General features: G+C 39.2%; 1 protein-coding gene across 2 annotated transcripts in view; it reads left to right on the top strand.

The window, feature by feature from the left end:
- Window positions 1–14,539, top strand: part of gli1 (GLI family zinc finger 1) — a 121,045-nt gene that overhangs the window by 64,317 nt on the left and 42,189 nt on the right. For both annotated transcript variants that reach the window (XM_042324183.1, XM_024426426.2), the window contains exon 2: window positions 8,969–9,109. In XM_042324183.1, coding sequence (XP_042180117.1) covers window positions 9,039–9,109 — 71 coding nt within the window. In that variant the 5' untranslated portion in view covers window positions 8,969–9,038. The remainder of the gene's footprint in view (window positions 1–8,968; window positions 9,110–14,539) is intronic.

The raw sequence follows: 14,539 nt of genomic DNA, 5'->3' as shown, positions 1-14,539 counted from the left end.
CCTTTGAACGGGGTGTGGTAGTAGGTGCCAGGCGTAACGGTTTGTTTCAAGAACTGCAGCGCTGCTGGGTTTTTCACCCTCAACAGTTTCCCATGTGTATCAAGAATGGGCCACCCCCCAAAGGACATCCATTGGAGTCAACATGGGCCAGCATCCCTGTGGAACGCCTGCGACACCTTGTAGAGTCCATCCTTGTTCTTATTGTCTTATACACTCAGTGTATATAAACTGTGCAGGGCTCTGTAGCATCAAACAGATGCTAGACATTTAGATGTATCCAAATAATATTCATTTGTCAAGGGGAATGTACACTAATGCTAACTCAAAAAGAGAATTGGGTATTCAACAAGAATGTTGTGTGGTAAAAGTAACATACAAAAAACTACAAGATGAACAGTGTAGTGCATTTCAGTGTGTCCGAGTATGTCTCCTGTGTAGTAAAGTGGTCATGATGAAATTGCCATTCAAAGACACGTACAGTACGACAAGTGCAGTAAAGTTCAGGGAATAGTTGTACAGCTGTGTGACTTAGCAACAGCTGCTGTGTCGTGTGTGAGCGTGTCTGAGGTAAAAAAGTGCAGACATCTGCTGATCAACAAATGACGGGAGAGGTGTGGTCGTGATCAAACTGCCATTCAGCTCCTCTTGAGTCATCTTCTGCTTGAAATCCAGCATAATGTCCAGTCCATTGAGAGGGATACAGATCACAGGATACTGTTCTGCTCCAATGACACACGCAGGCAAAGGAATTCTGTTTCTGTACCTAGAATCAGCTCCAGGAAGAAGCCCATGCAACACAGACAAAAAATAAAATAAATTACACTATTGTACAGTTTGAAATACAGAGGAACTGGGCCAACATAACATCAACATTAGGGTAGGCTAGTTGAACATGCATACATGTGCACATGCACAGCAATTACATTTAGAACAATAAGTGGCTGATAGAGGCATAGCCCTCAACTTTTGCACAGTGGCCAGGCAGTGAACATGTACCTAGGTAGCCAGACAGTACCTAGCTATATGTCTCAGGCATGCTTAGGCAAATATTTTTCTAGCAAAACCAGATCATGAGTTTTAGAGATTTACAACAGTAAATTGTTGTATTATTATTTATTGTTAGTAAACTTAGCTAGCTAGCTTGCTGGTTAGCCAATAAGTGTAATTTACTGTATGTTTGGAATTCTAACTATATATTGCGTCATGCCTCTAATTTTGTGAGATGGAAATGCATTCACTCTTAATCATAACCAATATGTCAACCCTAGTCAATTATCTTACCCTTGTCAATTCCTTCCAACTCATGGCTTGGTTTCTGCTCTGACATGCACTGTCAACTGTGGGACCTTATGTAGGCAGGTGTGTGCCTTTCCAAATCATGTCCAATCAATTGACTTTACCAGAGGTGGACTCCAATCAAGTTGTAGAAACATCTCAAGAATGATCAATGGAAACAGGATGCACCCGAGCTCAATTTCAAATCTCATAGCAAAGGGTCTGAATACTTATGTAAATGTTATCTTTCATTAAAAAAAAAAATCTTTAATACATTTGCAAAAAATTCTACAAACCTGATTTTGCTTTGTCAATATGGGGTATTTGAGTGTAGATTGATGTGGGGGAAAATTATTTGATACATTTTAGACCAAGGCTGTAACGTAACAAAATGTAGAAAAAGCCAAGGGTTCTGAATACTTTCCGAATACACTGTAACATTAAAACATTCTTAAGATGACAACAAAATAGTTGGCACCTTCAATCCCTGAACATTTTCACATAACAAGTAGATTTCAACACTCTGCCGCTCAGGCGAATTTGACGAAATACTGAACTTGGAACCAATCAGAACTCTCGTACTTACCCCTCATGATGAAGGCAGCCAATAGCCTGATTCTATATATTGTAACGACCCTGGGTTTATAAGCACGGAAGTCGACCCTGCCGCACGAGCATGCTTTTGCGGCACAGTCGATAGCGCACCGGACCTTGGGCTCAAAGGTCGAGGGTTCGAGACCTGCTCCCTGCTGTTTCATTACATTGGTGTCAGAAGTGGGATCGGACCTCCCATCTACGACAGTGCGTGTGCTTGGCCGGTGAGCGCGTTCCTGTAAGACGTAGAGCCGCAAGCTAGCGCGAGGACGCGCTCTTTGAAAGGAGGGAGTATTGTAACTTGGCTGATCTCTGGGAGCTGGATACAGGAGAGCTGAATAGATCATGTGAGACAAAAGTGAGAGACAAGAATGAATAAATAAATCATCACAGCAATGGAATGTGTTTATGAGCTAGAAAATGAACATCCCAACAGTCTGAGGGAGGGTGCTCTGCAATCATCCTTCTCCAAATATTGACAGGGATAATGTGGCATTTTTTATTTGTCAGTATGAATGAAATTAGTGGGTCCTGCCTTGATGACTGTATTAGATTTACACTACTTGTCCAATAGATTTTGTAGTTGTAATAAATTGTAAATTGTAATAAACTGACAGCTAAAACACTCCTTGTCCCAGAATTTTTTTTTTTTTTTTTGTATTTATTTCACCTTTATTTAACCAGGTAGGCTAGTTGAGAACAAGTTCTCATTTGCAACTGCGACCTGGCCAAGATAAAGCATAGCAGTGTGAACAGACAACACAGAGTTACACATGGAGTAAACAATTAACAAGTCAATAACACAGTAGAAAGAGAAAAAAAAAGAGTCTATATACATTGTGTGCAAAAGGCTTGAGGAGGTAGGCGAATAATTAGAATTTTACAGATTAACACTGGAGTGATAAATGATCAGATGGTCATGTACAGGTATATATGACATGTTAGCTAGTGATAAAGCGATCTGTTCCTGCTAGCTAGCTACATTACCAAGGTTGCTGTGTTCTAAGTTGAGATGTCACCAGCTGTCTACTATCTTAGATGCGGATAACGTGATTGGCAGACTTGACCAGCAGAGATTGTAAACCAATCAAAACTTGTGTACTGTTTTTCTAGCGACCATAAAAGTATTTTGAAATAATAATTTGAAATAAAGAGTTGACTTTGTCAACAAACGGAAATGTGTTTTAAATAAATAAATATACACAATATGTAAAAAAACAGATCCCCTCGCGACAGAGATCGATCATCTAAAGCAGATAGCTTGCTACGGCCCACCACCTACCTCTCTCCAGAGAAATATGCCATCACACACACGCACATGGACATGCGTGTGTGCACACATAAGGTGGCAGGTAGCCTAGTGGTTAGAGTGTTGGGCCAGTCACCCAAAGGTTGCTAGTTTGAATCCCCGAGCTGCACTTAACTGTAATTGCTCCAGGGTTGCTGTTGATAATGGCTGACCCTGGCCATAACCCCACTCTCTGAAGGGTGTCTCAGGGGGAGTAGGCATATGCAAAAAAACATAGGTCAAATATGAGCACCCACCAAATGATTATGCCACACACACTTCTCTATAGATCTTAACTCCTCTATATACAGGCAAGTTGTCCCACTGTAACACAATTTTCTGTCACATACTCTGACACACACACACACACACATGCACAACCATTGAGATTTCATTCACAACCCCACCCTGTCATACACACACTCTCTGGCGTAGACATATGCTAAATACCTTTACAAAATGAAACATGAAAAATACATGTAGTTTTCAGACACGTGTGCAGTTTCCCATGGCTTTTCACATGACTCAGACATGTGATTTCCCAACATTCCACATGTGATACTCTCAGTTTCATATGTGTGCTTTTGTGACCAGCAGGATTAGAACCCAAGTCTCCCAAGGGAGAAGCCAATTAAACCAAGAAGGCTGACACTGGGTTTCTCTCCCAATGTATATTTATTATCATTTGTCTCAATCTCAGAATATTGACTGTTCAATTCGAAGTAGGGCTGTCAAATGTAAAAAAATAAATACATAATCAAGGCACGATTAATCACACATTTTATTTCTTATTTAACAAATGCAGAATTTGCTGAAATTGAAGAATATTGACGTCTTGATTTGGTCCAAAGTAGTGCAAAATCAGGTGAATTGATAAAGCTTTTGCAATTTGTTTTGACATTGCATTGTTGTTGTTAGCAGTATATATTATATAAAAGTATCCGTTCACATTCATTCCAGGTGCAAACACTTTCCCACATTTTCAAATACATTTAAAATCCCTTTTAGGCCTGTGTGTTAAATGGAGCAAAAAACAAAATGGACAGCTAACAATAACAGAAGCTAAAAATAGCTAGCTAGGACAAAATGGAAGGCTAGCTATCACACATACACCGAAATGACCAGAAAACTCAACACAGTTTTGCTAAACATGTTATCTCTGGATTTTTGAAAACGTAACCGTGCATACAAACCCGGAAAACAGCATAAAAAAATATGAGGAGACATGGAGAGATTGACAACTTCTCTCTTCTTTTCACTGGGCTTCTTCCAACGATCATGGGACAAATGCACAAAGAAGAGAGGCCCGCGCCTGCAGAAGTAACACTCCGAATGCCTCCCCCTAGCAGTACCACTAAGTATAAAGTACATGCATATCAATGCAACACCGTGGAGGACTACAGTAATATAGGAGTGGATGGCTCAGAAATAAGAAATCATTATTTTTGAATACACTAATTATTATACTCGGGTAGGCTAAGTAACCATTTTTACAAAATGGCATTACTGGATTTGCATGCACATGTTGCAGTAGCAATGTTTCCACATGTTAACACCAACTTTTCACATGTGATGAGAATAACGCTCTCTCACCCCCCCCACAAGTTAAAATGCAATTCCGCATGTGAGAATTGTGATTTTCAAATGTTAATGTTTGTCAAACGTGAACTTGCAATTCCACATGTGAAAGTGAGATTTTGAAACTGCAAATGTGGAACTGGCATGCATCTTGTTGATATTAGCCATCTGTTTACAGTGAAAGGCAAGATGTGTTGCTCTGTTCTGGGTCAGCAGCAGATTTTCTATGCTCTTATTTGCAGCTCCTGACCATATAACCGGGCAATAGTCAAGATGTGATAAAAACCAGAGCCTGCAGGACTTGTTTGGTCGAATATGGTGTTAAAAAAGCAGAGCATCTTTATCACAAACAGACCTCTTCCCATCTTTACAACAATTGTATCAATATGCCTTGACCATGACAATTTACAATCTAATGTAACACCAAGAATGTTAGTTTCCTCAACTTGCTCAACAGCCACATCATTCATTACCAGATTCAGCTGAGGTCTAGAACTTAGGGAATGATTTTAACCAAATGCAATGCTTTTAGTTCTAGTTCAGGACTAGTTTATTACTAGCCACCCATTCCAAAACTGACTGCAACTCTTTGTTTTAGGGTTGCAGTGATTTCAATAGCTGTGGTTGCTGCTGTGTATCATGTTGAATCATCAGTGTACATAGATACAGAGGCTTTGTTTAAGGCTAGTGGTAAAATCATTAGTAAAAATAGAGAACAGAATACCACACTTTGCATGCTTTACGTTTGATAAGCTTCAATTAAAGAAGACCCTCTCAACCCATGATATGGTAGAGGATGTAAAGTTATAACACATACGTTTTTCCAATAACAGATTATGGTCAATGATATCAAAGGCTGCAATCCCACAATTTTCTTTTTATCGATTTCTTTCTGCCAATTATCAGTAATTTGTGTCAGCGCAGTACATGTTGAGTGCCCTTCTCTACAAAGATGCTGAAAGTCTGTTGTTCATTTGCAATTTAATGTCATTTGTTCACAGAGAAATAGCATTGTATCTGGTCAAACAATTATTTTCAAAAGTTTGCTAAGAGCCTGCATGCAGCGAGCTGTTTGGTCGGCTATTAGAACCAATAAAGGGCACTTAACCATTCTTGGGTAGTAGAATCAGGGCTGTAACCAAGGTTTGAGTTTTAGTGTGGTCCGGAAGAGTGTGTCCCCAGGAATTGTCCTTTATATAATAAAAAAAAACACGCTAAAATGCTGTTTGGAGAACAGCAAAAAGCAAAAACGACCCCATCCATTATCACCTTGACTGCTGTAGGTTCATTCACATCAGTCCATCTACAAACACATAGCCTATTAGCTATACAATTGCAATGTTATACCCCTGAAATGGGGGAAATATGGGAAATCATTCACACTGATACGTAGCATCAGCGACTGTTCAGTCAGTTGTAATGATGAATTGCATGAAATCAACTCTTTACATAGATATCTCTTTTCTTAAATTATATAGCGTTCACATGTGTATTCCTAGGCATTACTAATCAAGCTCCGAACAAACAGACATCAATGAAGCACACAGATCATGACAGTCACGTGAATTATTCAAATATTATTTACGATTCTGTATTAATATCAGTGATGTAGTGGTAAAAAAAAGGTGGTTAATGGGGAAAACAAAAAAATCTAGAGGGTGATCGAGATATGACAAACAACCACAGATATAAACAAAACGTATTACACTTGGATTGCATTTTAATGTAGGCCTAGGGCATTATGGAAGACAGGCCATGTTGAGATGTTCATATTGAAACATATCTTATTTTTTATAAAGTTCCTAATTTGTTTGATAAGATTAGTACAGATTTTCTTAGGGCCCCGACCCCAAGTTCAGGAACCAATGTACTAACCTCTCTCTTTGATTGTCTCCTCTGCTTCCTCTTGCATGCATCGCTGCCTGCCTCAGCTTACCACATCACTGTCTGTCTCAGTAGCCTACTCTCTGTAAAGCAGTTATTATAAGAACTTGGTAGCCTATTTTTTGCTCCTGCTGAGGTAGGCTCCATTTAACGTTAGCTTCTTACTTCATCCTCCTAGCTGGCTAAGTAAAACTAGCCAGAGCCCTTCAATTTTACTGCTAGCCACCAGTTGTGCACTCAGTCTCTGAAAGAAGGTTTTTAGTTTTTTGGGATGTCTATAGACATGGCAGAAGTCGCAGGGCGGTTTTAAAATGGCCTTTTGTCCGGCATCTCACAAAAACACAGTCATCAACGTCTCTAGTTGCTTATTGGAGCCTACTCCGACCTGGGGTAGTTCATTTCACATCTCAGGCCGTCGGACTATGCCGCGAGAAGGCGTAGTTTGGCGCCGTTTGAGAAGTGGTTAATGTGTTGCTAAAAGGGCAAATCCGGGGACTCAAACAAATCAAGAATATAAGCATTCTGAGCTTTGATCAATGATTTGAGCTATATTCAGATGTTGACACATAATTAATTTTCTTTATTGTTTTAAAAATATATATTTGTATAATTATATTTTATTTAAAAAATTAATTATTACGTAGGTTCGGACCTCGGTGTCCTCATACTGCATGTACAGTAGTTAGGGTACTGAGAGGAATGCATTTACAGTGCCTTGCGAAAGTATTCGGCCCCCTTGAACTTTGCGACCTTTTGCCACATTTCAGGCTTCAAACATAAAGATATAAAACTGTATTTTTTGTGAAGAATCAACAACAAGTGGGACACAATCATGAAGTGGAACGACATTTATTGGATATTTCAAGCTTTTTTAACAAATCAAAAACTGAAAAATTGGGCGTGCAAAATTATTCAGCCCCTTTACTTTCAGTGCAGCAAACTCTCTCCAGAAGTTCAGTGAGGATCTCTGAATGATCCAATGTTGACCTAAATGACTAATGATGATAAATACAATCCACCTGTGTGTAATCAAGTCTCCGTATAAATGCACCTGCACTGTGATAGTCTCAGAGGTCCGTTAAAAGCGCAGAGTGCATCATGAAGAACAAGGAACACAGGGCAGAAAGAAAGGAAGGCAGGGCAGGATGGATATAGGTCTGTAACAGTTTGGGTCTAAAGCGTCTCCCCCAGAACAATGTATTGACATAAGCGTCAATAGATTGACACTCGTCCTTTCCCATTGACTGCAAATATATTGATAATAAGCTTCAATTGGTTGATGCTCATCTTTTACCATTCGCACCACAAAGCTTGCTGGGAGCATGGCTAGTTGACATAAGCATCAATCCGTTGATACCTAAAACATAACAGGATACATTTTTGAGGCTGATAATGGGCTGTCTTATGATGGATGGCAGTTCCTAATGTCCTGAAGTTCTCTGTTGGCTGACTGTGTTTGATGTCTACTCTGTGTGTACTGTAATATGTTGTACTAATTGCTGTGTTAAGTGCCTACCAGAGCCTACAGCAATAATAGTAATAGTACCTGGAGTGATGTGGGTGGTTGTAATGAGCAGGTGCTCACTAGCTTTCTGAGGCTAATTGCCCACATACAATTCTACGCACACGCACACACACGCACGCGCACAGTGCCCAAAACATGCCTGTTGATCTCTTGATTTCTGGTAAGGCTCCATTGTGGCATTCCTCTTCAGTTTGGGGACACAGAGACAGTTCATTGGCTCTGTATACTGCAGCATGTCTCTTTTGGCGCGTGTCTTCGGTTTGGAGACAGACAGAGAGAGATTGGCAGTGTGGCGAGAGCTTAATGCAGTAAATCATTGTTTGTGTCCCTAAAGACAGGCTAATCTCTCATAGCCTGTCCAGGCATGTCAACAGTAGGATCACAGGACTTCATTACCACGCAAACACTTTGGGTGGCATCAGAAAAAGCTCATTTAGACACTCTGTGCCTCGTGTACAGGCAAGACAAGTGTGTTTGTGATTCAGCATGTGTCTACAAGAGAGTGTGTCTATGACAGGGTGGTTGTGAATAAAAAGTACAATGGTGTGTGTGTGTGTGTGTGTGTGTGTGTGTGTGTGTGTGTGTGTTTCTACTCATTCATATTTCAGTTCTGCATGTGTTTTCCAGAACAATGCTATCGTTAGCCTAAGACACATTTCAAGAAGTCGTTAGATGGCTGCGGATCCACCCGGTGGTTATAGTTCTAGGTTCTAAGTTCAAATGTTGGTTTTCTGTCATTGTGTTCCCTAACGGTGGTTCTAAGTTCTAAAAGTTATTATTGTGTTTACGTCTCCTAACGGTGGTTCTCGTTGTCGCTCCCTCAGGGCGTAAGGCTGCTGGCTGGCTGTCCTGTTCCGTCACAGAACAGAATACTGAGCAGAGGACAGAGCCCCAATGCCAGTGGACATGCAGCCACATCAGGGGCTGTATCATTATGAGTCTACACCCAACCAGCCGCCTAGAGGGTAAGATATATTTTGTAACCAACTTTTGATTTTGGTGTGTATACAAAAAAAATGCATAAACAGAGAATCGAAAGACAGAAAATAAGAACAAGCATACAAGACAAAACACCAAATAAAAACAAAAAGTTAATGAATGAAGTCAATAATTGTCCTTTCTATCCCATCCAGAGGGTAAGACAACACAACAACAACAACGACCACTATTCCTCCTTGTCCTTAGTCTAACCAGTCTAACCTAAAACTATCAACACTTTTCTATCATAATCCCTGAACTTTAAATCAAATCTGGTGCACTGGCCAGCTTCTTACTGTGATATTATGTTATTGTAACATTTATCACACAAGAGACTGTAAAGACACCAACAAACAGACAGATATGAATGATTCACTCTCGTTCCTCCATACGTACTGTAAAACAATCTGACGACTCGTCTAGTCCAGGGGCTCAAATCTCTTTATTCTACTCACAGACAGACGGCATTCTCTGAGTAGCTAAAAGCCTAAGCTGCAATTGTTTTGGAGATAGAGAGCCTCTCTCTCGCTCTCTCTCAGCTGCTAATTACAGGCCGGCCAGGCCCCGCTGAGCTCTGCATGACTGCCCTCCCTCCCTCCCACCCTACCGTACCCTGCTCAGGTTACTCTGATAGCGGGTAAGAGGAAGAGAGGGATAGAGGGAGAGAAAGTAAGGGAGGGAGGGAGAGAGAGTGAGAGAAAAGAGAGAGTAAGATGTGAGAAAGAGAGAGAAAAGGGGGACAGGGAGGCAGAGAGAAACAGAGGGAGAAAAATCAGAGGGAGGTGGAGAGAGAGAAAGCGTGAAAGAAAAGCTTAATTTACTTCTACCAGAAATCGAGAGTAAGAAAGAGGGAGAGAGAAAGGGGGAGAGAAAGCGGGAGGAGGAGGAGGAGGAGGAATACACAGTGCGGAGAAAGAATTAGAGAGCTGAAAGGGAGACTTAGAAGGTACAGGGATGAATGAAGTCTGCTCTGCAGGAGAGGAATATAGGGAGAGAGAAAGAAAGACAGAGGGGGAGCGTGAGTGAGAAAGAGAGAGTGTGTGTGTGTGTGAGTGGAGAAAAGTTCTGAATCCAGAAAGAGAGTGAGAGAGAAAAGGGAGTAAAGAACACATTGAAATGTATTTGGAACGTTCCAGCTAGGCTTCCCTAGCCTGTTCAGCTGAGAAGGGAAACCCCCATCTGGGTAGCTAGTAGCTACAGCTATAACAACATTACTGTGAATTAGAGTACATCACCATCTGGTGGGGAGTGGGAAACATCACAACACCTCAGAATTCATGGGTTCCCAAACTCGGTGCACATTTTGGTTTTTGCCCCAGCACTACACAGCAGATTTATATAATCAAAGATTGATGATGAGATGGTCATTTGAATCAGCTGTTTAGTTTGCACTGGCAATTACACCGTTTACAGAAATAATTAGACATGACCCAAACGTAACAGGTATCAGTATTGGTAAACATGAATATAAACTAACCGTATTGAAACTCAATGCCCCCCTTGCTAAAAATATTTTCAGAGTACTCTAAAATATCAGGATATTAAATGAACGTGAAAAAAACCCAGGACATAATGGCAATAGGAAAAAGAATAACTCATTATCTACAACAATTCTTTAAGTGGACCACAAAAAATATCAAATAGTTAGGATGCTTAATAAGTGACAACAAACAACAAACATTTAAGTGATAATGGCCAAAAAGCCTGTGATTGGAGGATATATTGGCACGGGTTTTGTTAGGCTCGAGACAAAGTCAAAACATGCCAATATATTCTCCAAACACTGACTTTGAGGGCATTATCATTTTTATACAACGGGTTACCAACATATTCAAATAAGAATTATGTTAATGAATTAATTCATACAATTTCAGCCTTCCACAAGATACAGTCCTGACACAAATCTATGGTTGCTACCCAAGCCGGCTGGTCTTTTGGTAGGACAGCTGGAGATCGAATTTCAATACTGAAACAATGTTGCAAATGTCAGAGAGACAGCCAGCCAGGTTTATACAAATGTTCGCTACTGAAAACTAATTGCTAATCTAAAGGAAATGGGAGATAATATCTAGATGCTTTTTACAGTGTAGATCAAGTTTATAAATTGTCTGGCTGGGCAAATGAGACAGTGGATTGCGCTGTCAGATGGAGCATTTCAACATCATAGCTTTAGCCGGTGGTAACTTGTGCAATAGACACCGGCTGGAATGCGGTTTTAACCAATCAGCATCCAGAATTAGATTCACCCGTTGTATAAATAAAGATAACTTTATCCCATTACTCAACAAAATGAAAGCCTGAATAAACCTCTTCAGAATGGCATGGCTCCCAAAGTTTTTAGATTTATTCTCTGTAATACCAGTTAGCTCACTGAAGACATTCTTTCAAAAAGTATACTTGGTCATAACATACTTTATATGGGCAAATAAAACTCATAGAATGAAAAGCAAAGTTTGACATCTTCTTAAGTCTGAGGGTGGTTTTAACCTTCCAGACTTGGAATTGTATCAACTCACCTCCCAGGGCTTTTACTTACATACACTGAGTATACAAAACATTAAGAACACCTTCTCTTTCCATGACAGACTGACCAGGTGAATCCAGGTGAGCTATGATCCCTTATTGATGTCACTTGTTATATCATCTTCAAATCAGTGTAGATGAAGGGGAGGAGACAGGTTAAAGGAGGATTTTTAAGCCTTGAGACATGGATTGTGTATGTGTGCCATTCAGAGGATGAGTGGGCAAGACAAAAAATGTAAGTACCTTTGGACGGGGTATGGTAGTAGGTACTAAGCTAACATATGCAATTATTTTAAGATGGTCATACCATGGATCATTTAGCCATTTCATTTGGAATTTTAGGAGCCCTTTAGGTATATAAAAAATAGTAAAATATTATTTGATAAAATATTGAATTTGGCTTTTACTGCTACTGTACCCCATAGAAATCATTGAATAACACATTCATAAATGGCAACAGAGACAGTAAAACAAGTGTCTGTCCTATATCTAGGAGATATTAGAAAGCTATATATATATATATATATATATATATATATATATATATATATATATATATATATATATTATATATATATATATATATATATATATATATATATATATATATAATGACACATATTTAACCCTTTATTGAGTTTGTAGGCCAAACCGTTCAGACGCTGCAGATGTTTTCGTGAGAAGACCAATTTTCGGTATGTCTCATGGTCTAACAAAACACCACTGTAACTCTGCCACCTCCCGCCGTAGATGGGGTCGATTGAGACGCAGACCATGCAAAAAAACTGATATCTTAAACTGACAGATTTCTATGGGGATTTTTTTATTATGTTACTTAGATTGACGCATGGGTGCATCAATAGACTTAATTAAAAGGATTTTGAAATGATTTATACTTTTACTTTTGATACTGTTGGTAGTATATTTTAGCAATTTCATTTACTTTTTATACTAAAGTATATTTAAAACCAAATACTTTTACTTTTACTGAAGTAGTATTTTTCTGGGTTACTTTTACTGGAGTCATTTTCTATTCAGGTATCTTTACTGTTACTCAAGTATGACAATTGGGTACATTTTCCAACACTGGTATTCAGGACCAAACGTGAATTGCTTTGCCACATTTATGCAGTATTACTTCAGTGCCTGGTTGCAAACAGGATGCATGTTTTGGAATACAGTATTTTATTCTGTACAAGCTTCCTTCTTTTCACTCTGTCAATTAGGTTAGTATTGTGGAGTAACTACAGTGTTGTTGATCCATCCTCATTTTTCTCCTATTACAGCCATTAAACTCTGTAATTGTTTTAAAGTCACATGGTGCCTCATGGTGAAATCCCTGAGCGGTCTCCTTCCTCTCTGGAAACTTAGTTAGGAAGGACACCTGTATCTTTGTAGTGACTGGGTGAAGTGATACTCCATCCAAAGTGTAATTAACAACTTCACCAGGCTCAAAGAGATATTCATTTTGACCTATCAACCAATAGGTGCCCTTCTTTGCGAGGCATTGGGAAACTTCCCTGGTCTTTATGGTTGAATCTGTGTTTGAAATTCACTGCTCGACCTTACAGATTTTTGTGTGTGGAGTACGGAGATGAGGTAGTCATGGTAAACACTATTCTTGGCACAGAGTGAGTCCATGCAACTTCTTATGTGACTTGTTAAGCATATCTTACTCCTGAACTTATTTAGGCTTGCCATAACAAAGGGGTTAAATACTTATTGACTCAAGACAGTTCAGCTTTTCATTTTTTATTAAATTGTAAAACAAATTGAAAAGCATTATCCCACTTTGACATTATGGGGTATTTTGAATTGAGTCCCTTTTAAATTCAGGCTGTAATACAACAAAATCTGGAAAAAGTCAAGGGGTGTGAATACTTTCTGAAGGCAATGTAGTTAAATGCACTAAAGAGGAATGGTGAAAATATTCTGGGGATGAACATGCGTGTCTATTTTCAAAGGATAAAGCTAAGAGCATTAACAACTTCTGACCAATGTATTTTCATACATGCAACTTAAAAGGTTTCTATTTGACATGTTTTGGACATCAGAGCAAAATTGAAGGAATCCTATTTGAGTCAGAGAAGGATGCTCATATGATATGGAAAATATACAAAACCTTAAAGAATGCATATCCAACTGACAGTCTCTTAGAAAAATATAGAAACTATTGGAACCAAGACTTAAAAATACCTGATATTGGCACAAGATGGAGGGAATGTTGGAACATAACTAAGAAATTACAGTTAACTAAAATGTACTCTTAAAACCTCTTAAGGATCCGGTAGAGATTTTAATCCAGTATAAACTAATGCATAGAATGTGTTAAACAAGAGACAAAATTCACAAATTCTTTAGCACAACATCAGTGTCATATCATAAGTGTAAAACTAACGCTGACTTAATAATCCATACCTTCTCTGAATGCTATAAAGTCCAAAAGTTATGGGTGGGTTTAGAAGGTTGGCTGTCATAAGTATTAAAATGTAAATGTAGTTTTAATTAATCTGTCTGCATATTTCAAGACATGGCATATGCGGGTGCATAGTGAGATACCCGATGGGTTGGACGATACTTTTCTCATCAATCATCTTGAAAAAACGTATCCTTAAAAACTGGAAATCAACTAATCCTCCTTCGTTAACACAATGGAAAGGTCAATGCTTTATTATCTAAATGTTGGAAGTGTGTGTGCAACGGAGAGAAACAAAATGGTGCAGTTTAAGGCCATGTGGCGGAGAGTGATGCGGGCGCTGGAGATGGGGGTGTGAGCAGGTGGGTCTGGGCAGAGGTGATGTTGTGGATGTTTGTGTGCGTCTGTCTGTATGTTGTCGTTTGTACGTGTATGTTTTGTATTGTTAATCTTACAAAAAAAAATGAATTATCTGTGT

The sequence above is a fragment of the Oncorhynchus tshawytscha genome, linkage group LG07 (assembly GCF_018296145.1).
Source record: "Oncorhynchus tshawytscha isolate Ot180627B linkage group LG07, Otsh_v2.0, whole genome shotgun sequence".
Taxonomy (NCBI): domain Eukaryota; kingdom Metazoa; phylum Chordata; class Actinopteri; order Salmoniformes; family Salmonidae; genus Oncorhynchus; species Oncorhynchus tshawytscha.
Note: the sequence above shows the minus strand (reverse complement) of the source record. Positions and strands in the feature narration are given on the sequence as shown.